The sequence below is a fragment of the Salvelinus namaycush genome, chromosome 9 (assembly GCF_016432855.1).
Source record: "Salvelinus namaycush isolate Seneca chromosome 9, SaNama_1.0, whole genome shotgun sequence".
Classification (NCBI taxonomy): Eukaryota; Metazoa; Chordata; class Actinopteri; order Salmoniformes; family Salmonidae; genus Salvelinus; species Salvelinus namaycush.
This window is the reverse complement of record NC_052315.1, coordinates 16,673,498-16,698,256: the sequence shown is the minus strand read 5'-3', so window position 1 is coordinate 16,698,256 and position 24,759 is coordinate 16,673,498. Positions and strand designations below refer to the sequence as shown.

The 24,759-nt window shown below is 49.6% G+C and overlaps 1 protein-coding gene across 1 annotated transcript in view; it reads left to right on the top strand.

The window, feature by feature from the left end:
- The window catches only part of LOC120054066 (ceramide synthase 1-like), a 94,086-nt gene extending 81,687 nt beyond the window's left edge, over positions 1-12,399 (top strand). The window contains exons 3-6 of the mRNA XM_039001439.1: positions 9,213-9,393; positions 10,052-10,213; positions 11,732-11,879; positions 12,211-12,399. Coding sequence (XP_038857367.1) covers positions 9,213-9,393; positions 10,052-10,213; positions 11,732-11,879; positions 12,211-12,399 — 680 coding nt within the window. The remainder of the gene's footprint in view (positions 1-9,212; positions 9,394-10,051; positions 10,214-11,731; positions 11,880-12,210) is intronic.
- Positions 12,400-24,759: the final 12,360 nt, after the last annotated feature.

Genomic DNA, 24,759 nt, shown 5'->3' with positions numbered 1-24,759 from the left:
TTTTGATGTCTTCACATTTCATTGTCTTCACATTTCATTTCATTACAGTACAACGGTTTGATTTGTTTGATCTTAGCACTTTTTTTCTTAGCTAGCTACGTAGCCGTCTTTGTATCAAAGATAATTGTGTAGTTTAGATTATTATCGAATTATCGAATCTTCTAACGTTGTCAACACTGCTAGCTAGCCAGCTAGCCAACTTCTACCGAAACAGTACAACGGAACGATTTGATTAGTGTAGTGTTAGCTAGCTACATAGTTGTCTTTGCTGTCTTTGTATCTAAGATAATTGTGTAGTTTAGAGTAATTATCTAGCCAGTTATCGAGGTTACCTAGCCAGCTCCACTTTCAAACAAAGTCAGCTAGCCAGCTATTTTCGCCGTCCTAACGTTGTCAACACTGCTAGCTAGCCAGCTAGCCAACTTCTACCGAAACATTACAACGGAACGATTTGATTATTGTAGTGTTAGCTGGCTACATAGTTGTCTTTGCTGTCTTTGTATCTAAGATAATTGTGTAGTTTAGAGTAATTATCTAGCCAGTTATCGAGGTTACCTAGCCAGTTATCGAGGCTACCTAGCCAGCAACACGTTCAAACTAAGTCAACAACGCAGCCACTGCTAGCTAGCCTACTTCACCAGCCAGCAGTACTGTATCATTTTAATCATTTTAGTCAATAAGATTTTTGCAACGTAAGCTTAACTTTCTGAACATTCGAGACGTGTAGTCCACTTGTCATTCCAATCTCCTTTGCATTAGCGTAGCCTCTTCTGTAGCCTGTCAACTATGTGTCTGTCTATCCCTGTTCTCTCCTCTCTGCACAGACCATACAAACGCTTCACACCGCGTGGCCGCTGCCACTCTAACCTGGTGGTCCCAGCGCGCACGACCCACGTGGAGTTCCAGGTCTCCGGCAGCCTCTGGAACTGCCGATCTGCGGCCAACAAGGCAGAGTTCATCCCAGCCTATGCTTCCCTCCAGTCCCTCGACTTCTTGGCACTGACGGAAACATGGATTACCACAGATAACACTGCTACTCCTACTGCTCTCTCCTCGTCTGCCCACGTGTTCTCGCACACCCCGAGAGCTTCTGGTCAGCGGGGTGGTGGCACTGGGATCCTCATCTCTCCCAAGTGGACATTCTCTCTTTCTCCCCTGACCCATCTGTCTATCGCCTCCTTTGAATTCCATGCTGTCACAGTTACCAGCCCTTTCAAGCTTAACATCCTTATCATTTATCGCCCTCCAGGTTCCCTTGGAGAGTTCATCAATGAGCTTGACGCCTTGATAAGTTCCTTTCCTGAGGATGGCTCACCTCTCACAGTTCTGGGTGACTTTAACCTCCCCACGTCTACCTTTGACTCATTCCTCTCTGCCTCCTTCTTTCCACTCCTCTCCTCTTTTGACCTCACCCTCTCACCTTCCCCCCCTACTCACAAGGCAGGCAATACGCTTGACCTCATCTTTACTAGATGCTGTTCTTCCACTAATCTCATCGCAACTCCCCTCCAAGTCTCCGACCACTACCTTGTATCCTTTTCCCTCTCGCTCTCATCCAACACTTCCCACTCTGCCCCTACTCGGATGGTATCGCGCCGTCCCAACCTTCGCTCTCTCTCCCCCGCTACTCTCTCCTCTTCCATCCTATCATCTCTTCCCTCTGCTCAAACGTTCTCCAACCTATCTCCTGATTCTGCCTCCTCAACCCTCCTCTCCTCCCTTTCTGCATCCTTTGACTCTCTATGTCCCCTATCCTCCAGGCCGGCTCGGTCCTCCCCTCCTGCTCCGTGGCTCGACGACTCATTGCGAGCTCACAGAACAGGGCTCCGGGCAGCCGAGCGGAAATGGAGGAGAACTCGCCTCCCTGCGGACCTGGCATCCTTTCACTCCCTCCTCTCTACATTTTCCTCTTCTGTCTCTGCTGCTAAAGCCACTTTCTACCACTCTAAATTCCAAGCATCTGCCTCTAACCCTAGGAAGCTCTTTGCCACCTTCTCCTCCCTCCTGAATCCTCCTCCCCCTCCCCCCCCTCCTCCCTCTCTGCGGATGACTTCGTCAACCATTTTGAAAAGAAGGTCGACGACATCCGATCCTCGTTTGCTAAGTCAAACGACACCGCTGGTTCTGCTCACACTGCCCTACCCTGTGCTTTGACCTCTTTCTCCCCTCTCTCTCCAGATGAAATCTCGCGTCTTGTGACGGCCGGCCGCCCAACAACCTGCCCGCTTGACCCTATACCCTCCTCTCTTCTCCAGACCATTTCCGGAGACCTTCTCCCTTACCTCACCTCGCTCATCAACTCATCCTTGACCGCTGGCTACGTCCCTTCCGTCTTCAAGAGAGCGAGAGTTGCACCCCTTCTGAAAAAACCTACACTCGATCCCTCCGATGTCAACAACTACAGACCAGTATCCCTTCTTTCTTTTCTCTCCAAAACTCTTGAACGTGCCGTCCTTGGCCAGCTCTCCTGCTATCTCTCTCAGAATGACCTTCTTGATCCAAATCAGTCAGGTTTCAAGACTAGTCATTCAACTGAGACTGCTCTTCTCTGTGTCACGGAGGCGCTCCGCTCCGCACTGCTAAAGCTAACTCTCTCTCCTCTGCTCTCATCCTTCTAGACCTATCGGCTGCCTTTGATACTGTGAACCATCAGATCCTCCTCTCCACCCTCTCCGAGTTGGGCATCTCCGGCGCGGCCCACGCTTGGATTGCGTCCTACCTGACAGGTCGCTCCTACCAGGTGGCGTGGCGAGAATCTGTCTCCGCACCACGTGCTCTCACCACTGGTGTCCCCCAGGGCTCTGTTCTAGGCCCTCTCCTATTCTCGCTATACACCAAGTCACTTGGCTCTGTCATATCCTCACATGGTCTCTCCTATCATTGCTATGCAGACGACACACAATTAATCTTCTCCTTTCCCCCTTCTGATAACCAGGTGGCGAATCGCATCTCTGCATGTCTGGCAGACATATCAGTGTGGATGACGGATCACCACCTCAAGCTGAACCTCGGCAAGACGGAGCTGCTCTTCCTCCCGGGGAAGGACTGCCCGTTCCATGATCTCGCCATCACGGTTGACAACTCCATTGTGTCCTCCTCCCAGAGCGCTAAGAACCTTGGCGTGATCCTGGACAACACCCTGTCGTTCTCAACTAACATCAAGGCGGTGGCCCGTTCCTGTAGGTTCATGCTCTACAACATTCGCAGAGTACGACCCTGCCTCACACAGGAAGCGGCGCAGGTCCTAATCCAGGCACTTGTCATCTCCCGTCTGGATTACTGCAACTCGCTGTTGGCTGGGCTCCCTGCCTGTGCCATTAAACCCCTACAACTCATCCAGAACGCCGCAGCCCGTCTGGTGTTCAACCTTCCCAAGTTCTCTCACGTCACCCCGCTCCTCCGCTCTCTCCACTGGCTTCCAGTTGAAGCTCGCATCCGCTACAAGACCATGGTGCTTGCCTACGGAGCTGTGAGGGGAACGGCACCTCCGTACCTTCAGGCTCTGATCAGGCCCTACACCCAAACAAGGGCACTGCGTTCATCCACCTCTGGCCTGCTCGCCTCCCTACCTCTGAGGAAGTACAGTTCCCGCTCAGCCCAGTCAAAACTGTTCGCTGCTCTGGCACCCCAATGGTGGAACAAACTCCCTCACGACGCCAGGTCAGCGGAGTCAATCACCACCTTCCGGAGACACCTGAAACCCCACCTCTTTAAGGAATACCTAGGATAGGACAAAGTAATCCTTCTAACCCCCCCCCCCCCCTTAAAATATTTAGATGCACTATTGTAAAGTGGTTGTTCCACTGGATATCATAAGGTGAATGCACCAATTTGTAAGTCGCTCTGGATAAGAGCGTCTGCTAAATGACTTAAATGTAAATGTAAATGTTCACTATTATTCTACAATGTAAAAAATAGTAAAAAGTAAAGAAAAACCCTTGAATGAGTATGTGTGTCCAAATTTTTGACTGATACTGTATGTGCATGTGTATGTGTGTGTCAGCCAGCATGTTTGTTGTGTCTATGCCAGTGTGCGTCTGTGTTTGCATGTGTGTATGTTCCAGTAGACATGTTTGTGTGTACGTGCGTGCGTGTGTGTGTGTGCCAGCTGTCAGGGTTGTGTGCGGAGAATATTCGGAGTCAAACGCAGGACACAGGTGTTGAGCGAAACCACAGTGTTTTACTCAAAATTAATGCACAATTCCACAAATGGAAATAAACAGATACATACACGTATCAACTACAACACCTAACGCACAAACAACCACGGACAAAACAGAAATGAAAGCCAGAGGGTTAAATAGGGAACATGATGGGGGAATTGAAACCAGGTGTGTATAATACAGACAAAACAAAACGAAACTGAAAAATGGATCGATGGTGACTAGAAAGCCGGTGACGTCGACCGCCGAACACCACCCGAACAAGGAGAAGGGCCGACTTCGGCGGAAGTCGTGACAGTACCCCTCCCCTGACGCGCGGCTCCAGCAGCGCGACGACACCGGCCTCGGGGACGACCCGGAGGGCGAGGTGCAGGGCGATCCGGGTGGAGACGGTGAAACTCTTGTAACATGGATGGATCTAGAATGTCCTCCACCGGTACCCAGCATCTCTCCTCCGGACCGTACCCCTCCCACTCCACGAGGTACTGAAGGCCCCTCGCCCGACGTCTAGAATCCATGATGGCCCTTACGATATACGCCGGGACCCCCTCGATGTCAAGAGGGGGCGGAGGGACCTCCCGCACCTCAGACTGCTGGAGCGGACCAGCCACCACCGGCCTGAGGAGAGACACATGGAACGAGGGATTAATACGGTAATCAGGGGGGAGTTGTAACCTATAACAAACCTCGTTCAGTCTCCTCAGGACTTTAAATGGCCCCACAAACCGCGGACCCAGCTTCCGGGAGGGCAGGTGAAGGGGTAGGTTTCGGGTCGAGAGCCAGACCCGATCCCCCGGTGCATACACCGGGGCATCACTGCGGTGGCGGTCGGCACTCGCCTTTTGTCTCCTGATGGCCCGTTGTAACCGCACATGGGCAGCGTTCCAAGTCTCCTCTGAGTGCCGAAACCATTCATCCACCGCAGGAGCCTCAATCTGGCTCTGATGCCATGGTGCCAGGACCGGCTGATAACCTAGCACACACTGAAACGGTGATAGGTTGGTAGAGGAGTGGCGGAGGGAGTTTTGGGCCATCTCCGCCCAGGGGATGTAAGCTGCCCACTCCCCCGGCCGGTCCTGGCAATAGGACCTCAGAAACCTACCCACATCCTGGTTGACTCTTTCCACCTGCCCGTTACTCTCGGGGTGGAAACCTGAGGTAAGGCTGACCGAGATCCCCAGGCGTTCCATAAACGCCCTCCAGACTCTAGACGTAAATTGGGGACCCCGATCAGAAACTATATCCTCAGGCACCCCGTAGTGCCGGAATACGTGGGTGAACAGAGCCTCCGCAGTTTGTAGAGCCGTAGGGAGACCGGGCAAAGGAAGGAGACGGCAGGACTTAGAAAACCGATCCACAACGACCAGGATCGTGGTGTTACCCTGCGACGGGGGAAGATCCGTCACAAAATCGACCGATAGGTGTGACCACGGTCGCTGTGGAACGGGAAGGGGTTGTAATTTCCCTCTGGGCAGATGTCTAGGTGCCTTGCACTGTGCACATACCGAACAGGAGGACACATAAACCCGCACGTCCTTAGCTAAAGTGGGCCACCAGTACTTCCCAGCAAGGCAGCGCACCGTCCGACCGATACCAGGATGACCAGAGGAGGGTGACGTATGAGCCCAACAGATCAAACGATCGCGGACATCAAACGGAACGTACATACGCCCAGCTGGACAGTCAGGTGGAATGGGCTCTGAACGTGACGCCCGTTCGATGTCCGCGTCCACCTCCCATACCACCGGTGCCACCAGGCGAGAGGCTGGAATGATGGGAGTGGGATCTGAGGACCTCTCCTCTGTATCATACAGCCGGGACAGTGCGTCTGCCTTAACGTTCTGGGAACCTGGTTTGTAGGAAAGGGTGAAATCAAAACGGGTGAAAAACATGGCCCACCTTGCCTGGCGAGGGTTCATTCTCCTCGCCGCCCGGATGTACTCCAGATTGCGGTGGTCAGTCCAAATGAGAAAAGGGTGTCTTGCCCCCTCAAGCCAATGTCTCCACGCTTTCAGAGCCATGACAACAGCCAGCAACTCCCGGTCCCCCACATCATAGTTTCGCTCCGCCGGGCTGAGCTTCTTCGAAAAGAATGCACAGGGGCGGAGTTTTAGTGGCGTACCCGAGCGCTGAGACAGCACAGCCCCTATCCCCGCCTCGGACGCGTCCACCTCAACTATGAATGCTAAGGAAGGATCAGGATGAGCCAGCACGGGAGCTGAGGTAAACAGAGCCTTCAGGTGACCAAACGCCCTGTCCGCTCCAGCTGTCCACTGCAGTCGCATCGGTCCTCCCTTCAGCAGTGAGGTAATGGGAGCCGCTACCTGACCAAAACCCCGGATAAATCTCCGGTAGTAGTTGGCAAACCCTAAAAACCGCTGCACCTCCTTTACCGTGGTTGGAGTCGGCCAATTACGCACGGCTGAAATGCGGTCATTCTCCATCTCTACCCCTGACGCTGAAAAGCGGTACCCTAGGAAGGAGATGGACTGTTGGAAGAACAGACATTTCTCAGCCTTGACGTACAGGTCATGCTCCAACAGTCGACCAAGCACCCTGCGCACTAGGGACACATGCTCGGCGCGTGTAGCGGAATATATTAGAATGTCATCTATATACACCACTACACCCTGACCGTGCAGGTCCCTAAAGATCTCATCCACAAAGGATTGGAAGACTGATGGAGCATTCATTAACCCGTACGGCATGACGAGGTACTCATAATGCCCAGAAGTGGTGCTAAATGCTGTCTTCCACTCATCTCCCCCCTTGATACGCACCAGGTTGTAAGCGCTCCTGAGGTCCAATTTTGTGAAGAAGCGCGCCCCGTGTAATGACTCGGTCATACTCGCTATAAGTGGTAGCGGGTAACTGTATTTTACCGTGATCTTATTTAATCCGCGATAATCAATACACGGGCGCAAACCTCCATCCTTCTTCTTCACAAAAAAGAAACTCGAGGAGACAGGTGAGATGGAAGGCCGAATGTATCCCTGTCCCAGAGATTCGGTGACATATGTCTCCATAGCCACCGTCTCCTCCTGTGACAGAGGATACACGTGACTCCTGGGAAGTGTAGCGTCTACCAAGAGATCTATCACACAATCCCCCGGTCGATGGGGTGGTAATTGAGTCGCCTTCTTCTTACAGAAGGCGAGTGCCAAATCGGCATATTCGGGAGGAATGTGCATGGTGGAAACCTGGTTTGGACTTTCCACCGTAGTGGCACCTAAGGAAACACCTACACACCTCCCTGAACACTGACAGGACCATCCCTTAAGAGCCCTCTGTTGCCACGAAATAATCGGATCATGAGAGGCCAACCAGGGAAGACCCAACACAACAGGAAACGCAGGAGAGTCGATCAGGAAGAGACTAATTCTCTCCTCGTGATCCCCCCGCGTTCTCATAGCGATGGGCGCTGTGACCTCCCCAACCAGCCCCGACCCCAAAGGACGACTATCTAAGGCATGTACAGGGAAGGGAACATCAACCGGAATAATAGGGATCCCTAAGCTATGAGCCAAAGAGCGGTCAATAAAGTTCCCAGCTGCGCCTGAATCTACTAGCGCCTTATGCTGGGAATGTGGGGAAAACCCAGGAAATTCTATAGATAACCACATGAGTGCAACAGAAGGCTCTGGGTGAGTTATGTGCCTACTCACCTGAGACGACCCACCAGTGCTCCGCCTGCTACCTCGACTCCCAGGAGAAACACCCCAGCACCGGACAGCAGTGTGCCCTCTGCGTCCACAGTTGGTACATGGAGTGGTTCCCCCTCCGGTCTCCCTCCTAGCAGCCCCTCCCAACTCCATAGGGGTTGGATCCAAGGAGCTGGGTAATGGAATGGGCGGACCCCGATCTAGACGCCCGCGGGAGGCCAACAGGTTATCCAGCCGGATAGATAAATCCACCAGCTGGTCCAGGTTGAGAGTGGTGTCCCTGCAGGCTAGCTCCCTACGAACGTCCTCACGTAGACTACACCTGTAGTGGTCGATCAGGGCCCGCTCATTCCATCCCGCACCAGCGGCCAGAGTACGGAAGTCCAAGGCGAAATCTTGAGCGCTCCTCATCCCCTGCCTTAGATGGAACAATCGCTCTCCCGCCGCTCTCCCTTCAGGTGGATGGTCAAAGACTGCCCGGAAGCGGCGAGAGAAGTCATCATAGTTATCCAGGGTAGATCCCTCTCTTCCCCAGATGGCGTTGGCCCACTCCAGGGCTTTACCAGTCAGACAGGAGATGAGAGCGCCCACCTTCTCGTGTCCCGAAGGGGACGGATGAACAGATGCCAGGTATAGCTCCAGCTGTAGGAGGAAACCCTGACACCCGGCTGCTGTTCCGTCATACGCTCCTGGGAGCGAGAGCCGAATTCCACTGGTTCCGACCGGTGGAGGGATGGATGGTGGTGTAGGTTGAGGTGCGGGTGTTGTTGCTGGGTTATGATTTACCGGGAGACCTCCTCTCTCCCATCTGTCCATAGTTTGCAGCACGCGATCCATGGCTGTCCCTAAACTATGCAACATGGTCGCGTGCTGTTGAACCTGCTCCTCTACTGGGAGAGAAGGGCTGGCTGCGCCTGCTGACTCCATTTGAAGTTTGGTCCGTGATTCTGTGAGGGTTGTGTGCGGAGAATATTCGGAGTCAAACGCAGGACACAGGTGTTGAGCGAAACCACAGTGTTTTACTCAAAATTAATGCACAATTCCACAAATGGAAATAAACAGATACATACACGTATCAACTACAACACCTAACGCACAAACAATCACGGACAAAACAGAAATGAAAGCCAGAGGGTTAAATAGGGAACATGATGGGGGAATTGAAACCAGGTGTGTATAATACAGACAAAACAAAACGAAACTGAAAAATGGATCGATGGTGACTAGAAAGCCGGTGACGTCGACCGCCGAACACCACCCGAACAAGGAGAAGGGCCGACTTCGGCGGAAGTCGTGACACCAGCATGTGTTTGCCTTTCTCCTGTGGAGTTCCCCCAGGCCACTCTTCTAACCCTTAGCCTCTCTCTCTGTCTTCTCCCTCTCCCAGAATGGAAGCGTGGCATGACGGTGCCCACGGACATCGCCATCGCCTACCTGATCCAGGGCAGCTTCTACGGACACTCCATCTATGCCACGGTCTACATGGATGCCTGGAGGAAGGATTCTACCGTCATGGTGGTGCACCACGTCATCACCCTGGCCCTCATCACCTTCTCCTACGCTTTCAGGTAGCTGACCACTGCCTGCCTGCCTGGTGGCCCCAGGTTTGGGAAACACTACCGAAATGTGATGCTTTGTAATCTACTGCCTTTCAGGGACATTGATGAAATATTGGCAACATATCCTCTTAGCAATAGTTGTAAACGATAGTTGTAGATGTTTTTGTCGAGTTGTCGAATCACACTCTTAGAAAACAACATTGGGCCCCATAGGAGAACCCTTTGAAGAACCCTTGTTGGTTCCAGGTATAACCCTTTTGGTTACAAGAGGAACCGTTTTGGGTTCCATGTAGAACCCTTTCCACAGAGGAAAATGGTTCTACCTAGAACAAAAAAGGGTTTTTAAATGGAACCAAAAAGGGTTCTCCTATGGGGACAGATGAAAAGCTTTTTTTTAACCCTTTTTTCTAAGAATGCAGAATGCTGATTTGTCATAGTGTAAAAAGGATCTAGGTTATTTGATGTTGGAAAAAAAACGGTGTTATTTGATGACTGTAAGACTATTCCCTTGCTTTAAACAATATTTGTTTCAAAGTCAATCCGTGTCATTGACTAAGACTAACCCCTTGGCTTTCACATTGCACCATCCAGATAACAGCACAGCTATGTCCTCGGCTAATATTGTTTGTGTACTGACACTGTGCTCCCCACTGCTCTCTCCTCTCAGATTCCACAACATTGGGTTGCTGGTGTTGTTCCTCCACGACATCAATGACATCCAGCTGGAGTTCACCAAGCTCAACGTATACTTCAAGACCCGTGGAGGGGGCTACTACCTCATCAACGACATCCTGTCCAACATGGGCTCTGTCAGCTTCAGCATCACCTGGTGAGGAGAGAGAAGACACACACAGACAAGCACCAGTGTTGGGGAGTAGTGAACTACATGTAGTTCAACTAGTGATTTAACTACATGTTTCAGTAGCTTGGTGGTAGTTGAATTAAATTCAAATCTAAGTAGTGTTTCAGTAGTTAATTACTTGTTTTGCCATTTAGTGGTGTAGCTAACTACTGGAACTACACATAACTTTCTTTGCAAATAGAAAATAAAATATGGGTCAAGTAGGAAAGAATATCCTTTCTTTTTCAGCATAACCCCTTTCTAATTTAAACTTGAAACATAGTTTTTGTGTTTAATATGCTAAACTACACATTCTGTTAACATTTTACTCCAGAGTGATCTGACCTTGCAATTTGTAGTCTAGGACATTTTAGATTTAGATATGATAAATTTTCACAAAGTAGTTTGGATGTAGTGAACTGTTGTGAAAATTCTTACACAGGGACAGTCGAAGTCGATCTTAAATTAATCATTGTTTATTTTCAGTTAACTGGAGAGATTCCAACAAACTTGATGCACCATAGTGAACGTCTGTCAGGAGCTCTAACAGGGTAGTCCCGTTTAGTTCCCTTATATACTGGTTACAGACAGGTTACATAGGCGTTGGTTCCGGGATGTGTCTGGCACCGTCTCCTACCTTAACTTAAAGAACATATTCTGGGTGTTCTGCCAAATAGTCTAAAGGAGGAGGTCATGACGCCCCCCCCCCCCCTCATATCTTTACCAGGCACAGGCAGGAACCAAGGATTGTTTATGACACCAAAGACAAGATGTACAAAGTAAAATTTCGTTCACAGAATTACTTTTTCAAAATAGTTTAGTATAGTAAACTATATTTTTCTTAAGGGTAACTTTAGCGTAACATAACTTCTTCCAGTGTGAATTAATTGGTAGATTGCAGGGCTCTACTCTGACGTTTTTTGACGAGGAACACAAATTTAGGAGCGCAATGAAAAATATTTGCAGTAACAAGACGTTTTCTTTGTAGTAATGGTACAAGCATGAAATCATTAATCTGCGCTCGGTGTATTCTCCATGACACTCAGGGGCTGTTGTACAGTGAAGTAATCATTGCAATAATTATCATCTGGGTCATTTTTTTCTAGGTGCACTGCTACTCCTAAATAAAGAAATCCAGGTCGCACAGCAAAATATTTAGGTGCATATGCGAGTAAAATGGTTGCACTATAGAGCCCTTGCTTGGTAACTATATGTTTAGAGTAGCTTCCCCAATACTAACAAGCACACACGCCTGCATGCCTGGATACACACACACACACACACACACACACACACACACACACACACACACACACACACACACACACACACACACACACACACACACACACACACACACACACACACACACACACACACACACACACACACACACACACACACACACACACACCTGTCCTGACAGATAACAAGGGTGTTTGAAACCTTAGACAATGGTAATCTTTCTACCCTAAAGCGTCTGAATAACACTGTTCCTCTGTGCAGGTTTTGGTTTCGTCTCTACTGGTTTCCTCTGAAGGTTCTGTACGCCACCTGTGTGTCCAGCCTCCAGTCCGTCCCAAACATACCCTTCTACTTCTTCTTCAACTCACTCCTCTTGACACTCCTCTGCATGAATATCTACTGGTTTTTGGTGAGTGTTGGACCTCCGTCTGCAGCAGGTCACAAATCTCACAGTGGTGTGCACACATACTGTAGCTACCTCATTAGTCAGACTCTAGGTAAAACAAGACTAATCTAATTCAGAGAGGGCAACCACTCACAGATATGTGTTCCCAAGAAGTAAATAACATGTCTTGACAGTTTTATGACTATTACCTGGTCTTCTACATTCGTATTAGCCTAATATGTCTAATGCCTCTGTCAGGGGTTGATACATTCAAAATAAACTGGACTGAATATGTGACATCAAACCTCTCTCCCCTCTAACCCCTGATCCCCATCCCCCCTCTCTCTCCCTACAGTATATAGTGGCATTTGTGGCAAAAGTCCTGACGGGGCAGATGAAGGATGTAAAAGACCTGAGGGAGTACGAGGGTGAGGAGGGAGCCATGAGGGCCGCAACCCTGCTTAAGGTCCAGCAGCAGAGTAAAGATGCAGGACATCTCAACAATTCTGCTGAAACTCAACTCAACAACTCTACTGAAGGGTGAGGAAACACAGTCACAAACACACTACTTTACCATGCTGATTCAACATGTGTATATGAATCACCAAATCATATGTATGTATTAGGTCTGCTAAATTACTAAAATAGAAATTCACAAATATAACTTTTAACATTTATTTTATTTTTTATTATTAACCCCCACTCTTTTGAGGGGGAAAAAATTGTAGGTTTTTTTACAGCTTTTTTGCAAAATATACATACATTTTATGTATACATTTTACATACACATTTGACATACATGGTACTTTTATATAAAGCAGTCTTATAACAATAATACATTACCAAACATCAGCTCTTTAATCCCAACCCTCAGCCACTCTCAGCCCATCCCACCTATCACCATAGACCACCCTCGTTCGGTTTCCATGTGCCATATATTTTTCAATTGTGCTGTGATGTTTGACAAAACATTTTAACCTTTCTAATCGTACATTATCCACAGATTGTGAGCTAAAGATGATAACCTTTCCTACGAGTATTATTATATTATTTATTGACTGACTATGGCTTTCCAAATCGCCCAACACTGCTATTTTAAGTGCATGTTGTGATTTTTTTTAACCATTCCTGAACCTGTAACCAGAAACAAGCTACATAGGGGCAATACCAGAATAATTGATCTGTTGATTCTGTCTCTTCTACAGAGCTGAGATTGTCGCATGCCCCATATATATATATATATATATATATATATAGCATTCTGTTGGTGGCAAACATGTTCTATAATAATTTAAATTGAAAAAGTTAGTGTTAAATCAAGTGTAGTTTTCTAAGGTCTTCAAAAGCCAAGTTAACAAACAGATCACCGACCATTTTTTAACCCCACAGTACCTTCTCCGCGATGCAATCTGGTTTCCGAGCTGGTCATGGGTGCACCTCAGCCACGCCTAAGGTCCTAAACGATATCATAACCGCCATCGATAAAAGACAATACTGTGCAGCCATATTCATTGACCTGGCCAAGGCTTTCAACTCTGTCAATCACCACATTCTTATCGGCAGACGCAACAGCCTTGGTTTCTCAAATGACTGCCTCGCCTGGTTCACCAACTACTTCTCAGACAGAGTTCAGTTTGTCAAATCGGAGGGCCTGTTGTCCGGACCTCTGGCAGTCTCTATGGGGGCACCACAGGGTTCAATTCTCGGGCCGACTCTCTTCTCTGTATACATTAATGATGTCGCTCTTGCTGCTGGTGATTCTTTGATCCACCTCTACGCAGACGACACCATTCTGTATACTTCTGGCCCTTCTTTGGACACTGTGTAAACTAACCTCCAGACGAACTTCAATGTCATACAACTCTCCTTCCGTAGCCTCCAACTGCTCTTAAATGCAAGTAAAACTAAATGCATGCTCTTCAACTGATCGCTTCCCGCACCAGAGCATCACTACTCTGGACGGTTCTGACTTAGAATATGTGGACAACTACAAATACCTAGGTGTCTGGTTAGACTGTAAACTCTCCTTCCAGACTCACATTAAGCATCTCCAATCCAAAATTAAATCTAGAATCGGCTTTCTATTTCACAACAAAGCATCCTTCACTCATGCTGCCAAACATACCCTCGTAAACTGAATATCCTACCGATCCTCGACTTTGGCGATGTCATTTACAAAATAGCCTCCAACACTGTCCTCAACAAATTGGATGCAGTCTATCGCAGTGCCATCCGTTTTGTCACCAAAGCCCCATATACTACCCACCACTGCGACCTGTATGCTCTCGTTGACCCTCGCTTCATATTTGTCACCAAACCCACTGGCTCAAGGTCATCTATAAGTCTTTGCTAGGTAAAGCCCCACCTTATCTCAGCTCACTGGTCACCATAGCAGAACCCACCCGTACCACGCGCTCCAGCAGGTATATTTCACTGGTCACCCCAAAAGTCAATTCCTACTTTGGCCGCCTTTCCTTCCAGTTCTCTGCTGCCATTGACTGGAACGAATTGCAAAAATCACTGAAGCTGGATACTCATACCTCCCTCACTAACTTTAAGCATCAGCTGTCAGAGCAGCTCACAGATCATTGCACCTGTACATAGCCCATCTGTAAATAGCCCATCCCACTACCTCATCACATATTGTTATTTATTTATTTATTGCTCCTTTGCACCCCAGTATCTCTACTTGCACATTCATCTTCTGCACATCTATCACTTCAGTGTTTAATTGCTAAATTGTAATTACTTCGCCACCATGGCCTATTTTTTGCCTTACCTCCCTAATCTTACCTCATTTACACACACTGTATACAGATTTTTTCTATTGTGTTATTGACTGTACATTTGTTTATTCCATGTGCAACTCTGTGTTGTTGTTTGTGTCTCATTGCTTTCCTTTATCTTGGCCAGGTCGCAGTTGTAAATGAGAACTTGTTCTCAACTGGCCTACCTGGTTAAATAAAGGTGAAATAAAAATGTTTAATAAAATAGCCTACCTCAAATTTTGAAATATAATTTTAAAATATGGATCTAACAACAATGCATATGCAGGGATATTCAAGCAAAGCCAATATGCGTTGATAATGTATTGGGCCTATAGCTTATCGCACAAACGTCATTGTTACAGTATACAGTTTTTAATAGGTTAATGTTGCATAGGCTTACGTAAAAAAATTATAATTATCATCTGAGCAGTAGATCTCGGGTTGCAATTTGACTCAGTGATCTTGACTCAAAAAAGGTTGGTGACCACTGCTGTAGAGGCAGGCACTACTCATGTACACAAATCTTCTCTAGCTTCATCCCTTTTGGTTAATGACAATAGAGGAAGGTGAGTTAAGACGTTATTGCTTGGTTACAGCGCCGACAGAGACCTACGTACAGTATAACTGGCTAGAAGGTAAGAATAAGTGTTTGGTTTTGGTTGACTACTTGGCTAGAGGCTAGGGCAGGGACGGGCTACAGGCTAGGGCAGGGACGGGCTAGAGGCTAGGGCAAACACAGGCTAGAGGCTAGAGCAAACACAGGCTACAGGCTAGGGCAAACACGGGCTACAGGCTAGGGCAAACACGGGCTACAGGCTAGGGGAAGGACGGGCTACAGGCTAGGGAAAGGACGGGCTGCAGGCTAGGAGAAGGAAAGGCTACAGGCTAGGCCAAAGAAGGGCTAGAGGCTATTGGAAACACTGGCTACAGGCTAGGGGAAGGATGGGCTTGAGGCTAGGGTAAGGATGGGCTACAGGCTAGGGGAAGGATGGGCTTGAGGCTAGGGGAAGGATGGGCTACAGGCTAGGGGAAGGATGGGCTACAGGCTAGGGGAAGGATGGGCTTGAGGCTTGGGAAAGGAAGGGCTATAAGCTAGGAAAAGGAAGGGCTAGGGGAAGGAAGGGCTACAGGCTAAGAGAAGGATGGGCTAGAAGCTAGGGGAAGGAAGGGCAACAGGCTAGGAGAAGGCAGGCTTGATGCTAGGGGAAGGAAGGGCTACAGGCTAGGGGAAGGATGGGCTTGAGGCTAGGGGAAGGATGGACTTGAGGCTAGGGGAAGGATGGGTTACAGGCAAGGGGAAACACTGGCTTGAGGCTAGTGGAAGGATGTGCTACAGGCTAGGGGTAGGACGGGCTACAGGCTAGGGGAAGGACAGGCATGAGGCTAGGGAAAGGAAGGGCTAGAAGCTAGTGGAAGGAAGGGCAACAGGCGATGGAGAAGGCAGGCTTGAGGCTAGGGGAAGGAAGGGCTACAGGCTAGGGGAAGGATGGGCTTGGGGCTAGGGGAAGGATGGGCTTGAGGCTAGGGGAAGGATGGGTTACAGGCCAGGGGAAACACTGGCTTGAGGCTAGCGGAAGGATGTGCTACAGGCTAGAGGAAGGATGGGCTACAGGCTAGGGGAAAGATGGGCTTGAGGCTAGCGGAAGGATGTGCTACAGGCTAAGGGAAGGATGGGCTTCAGGCAAGGGGAAAGACTGCTTGAGGCTAGGGGAAGCACGGGCTACAGTCTAGGGGAAGGACGGGCTTGAGGCTAGGGAGGGGAAGAGCTGTCTTGAGGCTACGGAGGGGAAGGACGGTCTACTGGATAGGAGAACGATGTGCTAGAGGCTATGGGAAATACGGGCTACAGGCTATGGGAAACACGGGCTACAGGCTATGGGAAACACAGGCTACAAGCTAGCATGGTTCTTGAGGCTAGGGGAAGGGTGGGCTTGAGGCTAGTGGAAGGAAGGGCAACAGGCGATGGAGAAGGCAGGCTTGAAGCTAGGGGAAGGAAGGGCTACAGGCTAGGGGAAGGAAGGGCTACAGGCTAGGGGAAGGATGGGCTACAGGCTAGGGGAAGGACAGGCATGAGGCTAGGGAAAGGAAGGGCTAGAAGCTAGTGGAAGGAAGGGCAACAGGCGATGGAGAAAGCAGGCTTGAAGCTAGGGGAAGGAAGGGCTACAGGCTAGGGGAAGGAAGGGCTACAGGCTAGGGGAAGGATGGGCTACAGGCTAGGGGAAGGATGGGCTTGGGGCTAGGGGAAGGATGGGCTTGAGGCTTGGGGAAGGATGGGTTACAGGCTAGGGGTAGGAAGGGCAACAGGCTAGGAGAAGGCAGGCTTGAGGCTAGGGGAAGGATGGGCTACAGGCTAGAGGAAGGATGGGCTACAGGCTAGGGGAAGGATAGGCTTGAGGCTAGGGGAAGGATGGGTTACAGGCTAGGGGAAACACTGGCTTGAGGCTAGCGGAAGAATGTGCTACAGGCTAAGGGAAGGATGGGCTTCAGGCAAGGGGAAAGACTGCTTGAGGCTAGGGGAAGCACGGGCTACAGTCTAGGGGAAGGACGGGCTTGAGGCTAGGGAGGGGAAGGACTCGCTTGAGTCTAGGGAGGGGAAGAGCGGGCTTGAGGCTAGGGAGGGGAAGGACTGGCTTGAGGGGAAGGACGGTCTACTGGATAGGGGAACGACATGCTAGAGGCTATGGGAAATACGGGCTACAGGCTATGGGAAACACGGGCTACAGGCTATGGGAAACACAGGCTACAAGCTAGGGGAAGCATGGTTCTTGAGGCTAGGGGATGGATGGGCTTGAGGCTAGGGGAACGATGGGCTTGAGGCTAGGGGAAGGATGGGCTTTAGGCTAGGGGAAGGATGGGCTACAGGCAAGGGGAAAGACTGCTTGAGGCTAGGGGAAGGATGGGCTACAGTCTAGGGGAATGATGGGCTACAGGCTAGGGGAAGGACGGGCTTGAGGCTAGGGACAGGAAGGGCTAGAAGTTAGTGGAAGGAAGGGCAACAGGCTAGGAGAAGGCAGGCTTGAGGCTAGGGGAAGGAAGGGCTACAGGCTAGGGGAAGGATGGGATTGAGGCTAGGGGAAGGATGGGCTTGAGGCTAGGGGAAGGATGGGCTTGAGGCTAGGGGAATGATGGGTTACAGGCTAGGGGAAACACTGGCTTGAGGCTAGCGGAAGGATGTGCTACAGGCTAGGGGTAGAACGGGCTACAGGCTAAGGGAAGGACGGGCTTGAGGCTAAGGGAAGGATGGGCTTCAGGCAAGGGGAAAGACTGCTTGAGGCTAGGGGAAGCATGGGCTACAGTCTAGGGAAAGGACAGGCTTGAGGCTAGGGAGGGGAAGGACTGACTTGAGTCTAGGGAGGGGAAGAGCGGGCTTGAGGCTAGGGAGGCGAAGGACTGGCTTGAGGCTACGGAGGGGAAGGACGGTCTACTGGATAGGGGAATGACGTGCTAGAGGCTATGGGAAATACGGGCTACAGGCTATGGGAAACACGGGCTACAGGCTATGGGAAACACAGGCTACAAGCTAGGGGAAGCACGGTTCTTGAGGCTAGGGGAAACACGGTCTTGAGGCTAGGGGAAATGATGGGCTTGAGGCTTGGGGAAGGATGGGCTACAGGCTAGGTGAAGGATGGGCTACAGGCAAGGGGAAAGACTGCTTGATGCTAGGGGAAGGATGGGCTACAGTCTAGGTGAAGTACGGGCTTGAAGCTAGGGATGGGAAGGACGGGCTTGAGGCTTGGGAGGAGAAGGACGGGCTTGAGGTTATGGAGGGGAAGAACGGACGTGAGGCTAGGGAGGGGAAGTACGGGCTTGAGCCTAGGTAGGGGAAGTACAGGCTTGAGGCTCGGCACGGGAAAGCCGGGTCTTGAGGCTAGGGAGGGGAAGGTCGGGATTAAGGCTAGGGAGGGGAAGGTCGGGCTTGAGGCTAGGGAGGGGAAGGTCGGGATTGAGGCTAGGGAGGGGAAAGATGGGCTTGAGGCTAGGGAGGGAAAGGACGGGCTACAGGCTAGGGAGGGAAGGATTGGCTACAGGCTAGGGAAAGTACGGGCTACAGTCTAGGGGAAGGCAGGCTTGAGGCTAGGGGAAGGATGGGCTACAGTCTAGGGTGAAGGAAGTGCTACAGTCTAGGGGAAGGAAGGGCTACAGGCTAGGGGAAGGATGTGCTACAGGCTAGGGGAATGATGGGCTTGAGACTAGGGGAAGGATTACCTTGAGGCTAGGGTAAGGATGGGCTACAGGCTAGGGAAAACACTGGCTTGAGGCTAGAGGAAGGATGGGCTCCAGGCTAGGGGAAGGTTAGGCTTGAGGCTAGGGGAAGGATGGGCTTGAGGCTAGGGGAAGGATGGGTTACAGGCTAGGGGAATCACTGGCTTGAGGCTTGCACAAGTATGGGCAACAGGCTAGGGGTAGGACGGGATCCAGGCTAGGGGAAGGACGGGCTTGAGGCTAGGGAAAGGAAGGGCTAGAAGCTAGGGGAAGGAAGGGCTAGAAGCTAGGGGAAGGATGGGCTTGAGGCTAGGGGAAGCACAGGCTTGAGGCTAGGGGACGGATGGGTTACAGGCTAGGGGAAACACTGGCTTGAGGCTAGCGGAAAGATGGGCTACAGGCTAGGGGTAGGACGGGCTACAGGCTAGGGGAAGGACGGGCTTGAGGCTGGGGAATGGAAGGGCTAGAAGATAGGGGAAGGAAGGGCTACATGCTAAGAGAAGGACGGGCTACAGGCAAGGGGAAAGACTGCTTGAGGCTAGGGGAAAGATGGGCTACAGGCTAGGGGAAGGACGAGCTACAGGCTAGGGAAAGGACGGGCTTATTGCTTGGGAAAGGAAGGGTTAGAAGCTAGGGGAAGGAAGGGCTAGACGCTAGGGGAAGGAAGGGCTACAGGCTAGGAGAAGGCAGGCTTGAGTCTAGGGGAAGGATGGGCTACAGTCTAGAGTGAAGGAAGTGCTACAGGCTAGGGGAAGGATGTGCTTCAGGCAAGGGGAAAGACTGCTTGAGGCTAGGGGAAGGCCAGGCTACAGTCTAGGGGAAGGACGAACTTGAGGCTAGGGAGGGGAAGGACAGGCTTGAGGCTAGCGAGGGGAAGGGGAGGGCGGGTTTGAGGCTAGGGAGGGGAAGGACTGGCTTGAGTTAAGGGGATGGACGGTCTACTGGCTAGGGGAACGACGTGCTACAGGCTAGGGGAAACTCTGGCTTGAGGCTAAGGGAAGGATGGGCTTAAGGCTAGGGAAAGAAGGGCTAGAAGCTAGGGAAAGGGCTACAGGCTTAGAGAAGGATGGGCTTGAGGCTAGGGGAAGGATGGGCTACAGGCTAGGGGAAACACTGGCTTGAGGCTAGGGAAAGGAAGGGCTATAAGCTAGGGGAAGGATGGGTTACAGGCTAAGAGATGGCAGGCTTGAGACTAGGGGAAGGAAGGGCTACAGGCAAGTGGACAGACTGCTTGAAGCTAGGAGAAGGATGGGCTACAGTCTAGGGGAAGGACGGGCTTGAGGCTAGGGAGGGGAAGGACCGGCTTGAGGCTAGTGAGGGGAAGGACAGGCTTAATGCCAGGGAGGGGAAGGACGGACTTGAGGCTAGGGAGGGGAAGGACGGCCTTGAGGCTAGGGAGGGGAAGGGTGAGCTTGAGGCTAGGGAGGGAAGGACAGGCTACAGGCTAGGGGAAGGACTGGCTAGGGGAAGGACTGGCTTGAGGCTAGGGGAAACTGGCTTGAGGCTAGAGGAAGGAGGGGCTAAAAGCTAGGGGAAGGACGGGCTGCAGGCTAGGGGAATGACGGGCTACAGGCTAGGGGAAGGAAGGGCTACAGGATAAGGGAACTTCGGTTTACAGGCTAGGGGAACGACGGTCTACAGGCTAGGGGAACGACGGTCTACAGGCTAGGGGAACGACGGTCTACAGGCTAGGAGAATGACGGTCTACAGGCTAGGAGAATGACGGTCTACAGGCTATGGGAACGACGGTCTACAGGCTCGGGGAAGGACAGGTCTAGGGGATGTAAGGTCTACAGGCTAGTGAAGTAATGGCTACAGGCTAGGGCATGTAAGGGCTTGAGTCTAGGGGATGGACGGGCTTGAGGCTAGGGGAAGAAACGGGCTTAAGGCTAGACGAATGAACAGGCTTGAGGCTAGGGAAAGAACGGGCTTGAGGCTAGGGCAGGGACAGGCTTGAGGCAAGGGCAAGGACGGGCTAGAGGCTAGGGCAAGGACGGGCTTGAGGCTAGGGCAAGGACGGGCTTGAGGCTAGGCAAGGACGGGCTTGAGGCTAGGGCAAGGACGGGCTTGAGGCTAGGGCAAGGACGGCTTGAGTCGAGGGGAAGGATGTTCTACAGGCTAGGGGATGGAAGGGCTACAACAAGGGTCTCCGACCCTGTTCTTGGAGAGCTACTGTCCTGTAGGTTTTCACTCCAATCCTAATCTAGCACAACTGATTCTAAGGTTAGTTACATCTGTGGTTGTAGTGAAAACCTACAGGAGGGTAACTTTCCAAGATCAGGGTTGGAGAGCCCCGGGCTAGAGTCTAAGCTAGGGGCAGGAAGGGCTAGAGGCTAGGTAAAGGAAGTAGGTTTTGTTTTTGAACCAGGCCGAGCTGTAGACAACCATTCATCACAACGTAAACCTTATGCCTATAACGAGCGCTTTCCAAACAATCCCTACGCACTTCAGTGTGTGCAGATCTGAAATAACCAGATACAGTAGGTGTGATAAATATGGCGGACTACAGTCGGGAAAAACATCCACTTTTTAAGTGAAAGACCACCCTACATTGATGAATAGCGTTGTTCCAGTCCATCCTTGGGTGTAGCTGTCCTCCTCAATCTTCTTGGAATTCTGCGTAGTATTCCTTTGAGCCGGTGGTGGTGCCATCATTATGTCATTATATTGCTATCTGGTCGTATTGCTATCTGAAGATTGCCGTCCACACACCCTGTTAAACCTCCAGTGAGCTCTCCCCTGGAGGAAGTGCCTCTGCTTTAGCGTGACACACATGGATTTGTTCACTGTCCCCTCTTGTAACCCCAGTAACCTGTGCTCTGTCAGTCCACTCAGTACGACCTCAGACCAGCAGACCTCCTGTGTGTTGACCTTGTCTTGTGTAGCAAAGATAGAGAGGAACCAAGAGCTGCGCTTATTGAGGTGTGCTTACGCGGTACGGCTTGACACTGCCCTTATCTGGTGCCCTTGAACACCAGTGATATATTTTTGATATTACCATGTGTGCATAGCTGATCACCTTTTCTCTGGCTGACGATTGGTCATTTTTCTTCTCTCCTCTCCTCACAGGAAGCACTTGCAGAACGGGATCACCAAAGAGAAGCATCTATAATGGCCTCTCTAGCTCTATCTCCTGGCACTTAACTCTGAATGCAAGCAACCTACATTTAGGTCTAAGTGAATCGCAAAAAGGTCAAAAAACATCAAATTAGAAAAGTGATCATTTTTCATTCCGTTTTGGCATTGTTTTATTATATCACTGTGAATGTTATTTCAGGTGACCTTTGTCTTATATTAACATTAGATTTGAAGAAAAAGAAAGATGTGAGTTATGTGAATGTCCTCTCGTGTAGTCTACAGGGGCATTTAGCAGTCGTGTCAGCTCTAACAAACATAAGACAAGGTTGAGCTATTGATTTTGAAATGTCTAGACCTATAAAAAAAAAAATTATAACGTGCACACGTTGGAGGACAGGGCTCTATTCAGTCTGCGTCGCTGAAGCGCTACAGATTGCGATATAAAAATGTAAAGGTAATTTTTAATTGAGCCGACATGCAGAGTTTACCGTGAATGCACTCTGCTAACGCGGAAACGTTGCCTTTAAATTTAATCACAATGTAATGCTGAACCGCAATACGGATAGATTAGGGCCTTAAAGCACTCACACAGTCACCATGTGAAAACTCCTCTCTAGTATAGTATCGGGTTTCAGGTAAGACCCAAGTGCAGACTGTGTAGAAGTAACAATGTTTAGTGTAACAGGGGCAGGCAAACGACAGGTCAAGGCAGGCAGGGGTTGATAATCCAGAGTAGTGGGGCCAAGGTACAGGACAGCAGGCAGGCTCAGACAGAAGGTCGGTAATCCAGAGTGAGGCAAAGGTATAGGACAGCAGGCAGGCAGAGTGGTCAGGCAGTTAGGCTCGGAGTAAGGACAGTCATGGGTCAAAACCAGGAGAGCGAGAAAAGAGCGACTGGAAACAGCAGAAGCTGAGCCCCAAACCACTGGTAGGCTTGCACAAATAAGACAAACTGGCAAAGACAGACAGAAAACACAGGGAAGATGGGTGACACCTGGAGGGGGGTGGCGACAACCACAAGGACAGGTGAAACAGATCAGTGTGTGACATATGGAGAGAACTGGATCTGCGTTTTTAAAGATCCTTCCTCTAAAAGCCTAGTAGCTTTTTAAAGTTTATACCCCCTTATTTCAGGAGTGAAGGCTAAAATACTAAAGGGAACTATTGCATCATGTCACCATTGTGGGTGAGAGGTTGCATGTAAAGGGGCTGGTTTTGTTTTCCAAACATGTATTAATTTTCTTATCATTGCACAGGTCGATAGTGACCACATATACATTTCCTCAGCCTGACTGGCAATATTTGAAGAGCCACATCGGTGTAGTATAGATGTCTTTTAAATGTGAATGACTTGTGAACCAATTACATTTTTTTATTTTTTTTGCTGTCGTTTGATAGGCATTAGAAATATTGCTTGCATTCCTGTATGGAAAATGCATTGTTGAGTATCATCCTTATGATTTTGGTAAAGATATGGATTTGAATAATACTTGTGTAAAAGAAGATACAAATCAAATATGAAAAACATATGCAGATATAGTATTCAGGAATGCATGACATTGCAATGGTTTTGGAATATGCTATGAAGTCATAAGCAAAAAACACAAATTAAGAAAACTACAAACTACGTAATCTTAACCTTTATCAATGTGCAGAACTGACCTTAAAAAAGTTAAGTAATTAGAGCAGACCGTCACACAGTCCAAATGGTTCTGTCCTTACATTTGAATGTGCCACTGGTTGTGTGTGCCTGTGTTCCGCAACTCTCCAGTTTTTCTCTTTGCTGTGCCTGTGACGTAAGGGGTGCTGTCCTTTTCGATCAAATTCAACCTCTTTCGTTTTGATGAACTGTATGCTTGTGCTGGAACAGGCCACAGATGTCGGCAGGTAGAAGTGTCCATAGTTGTGGATGTGTCTTCCAGTCCCCAGCACTAGCTACCACTAGTGCCAGTGCCTGGGATTACCTAGATTTTGATATTACATGCAATTATCATTATAGATTTTTATAAATTGCTGCTGTTTCTGAAAACACTGTAATCCAGTCGTGTGTCCCCTTTCCTGTGTATGCGTCAGTTAATGGTTTGTACAGATGTGCCCAGCCATCTACCATGGTACTGTCCACAAAGGTGTGCGCACTTTTCCTCCATCTCTGTCCAGCTCTCTCCTGGTCTGTCTGTTCTCTCCACCACAGACAACCACCAACAACCAGATTGGCTTTGTGAGGTGAAACTACTCACAGCAAATTCCCTCTGTTCAAGAAACAGTATACTCCCCTTTCCCCCCAAAGAAAATACATTTGTGTCAGAAAGACTAAGGTTATAGAGTAGTAATCACTTTTGTAAGTTTTATTTTGAGGCAGATCTGGCAGTTTTTTGTGACTAGCATTAAAATATATAGAAGTCCATCCACAGTTCAAAATGAAAATGTGGAAGAATAATGATTCTATGCGTTGCATTAATGATTTAAGAATGTGCCAAAAATGTTGATCTTCATCACAAGAAGTATTGAGAGGCCTGGCCTGGACCTGGGTGGCTAGAAAGAGCTGTTATAATGGATATGAAGGGTGTATGCCTCACAGGTGTTTCTTACAAATTGCACTGTCATTTATTGCTGTTTTTTTGATTGTCAGAAAATAGGAATGCAGGTAGATTTGGGATTTTTTACAAATTTCTGGACTTAAGAATCAAATGAGGTATGAAGTGAAATAGTTAATTGGTTTTAGGTAAATATTTATTGGACCACTGCAAGGTCTCTACCATCAGCCCCAAGTTTCAATTTGACCACTTGGGTATGACAGGTACTGACTTGTACCTTGTATAAACAATGTTAATAATTCCATTCAACCAGTGTTATTG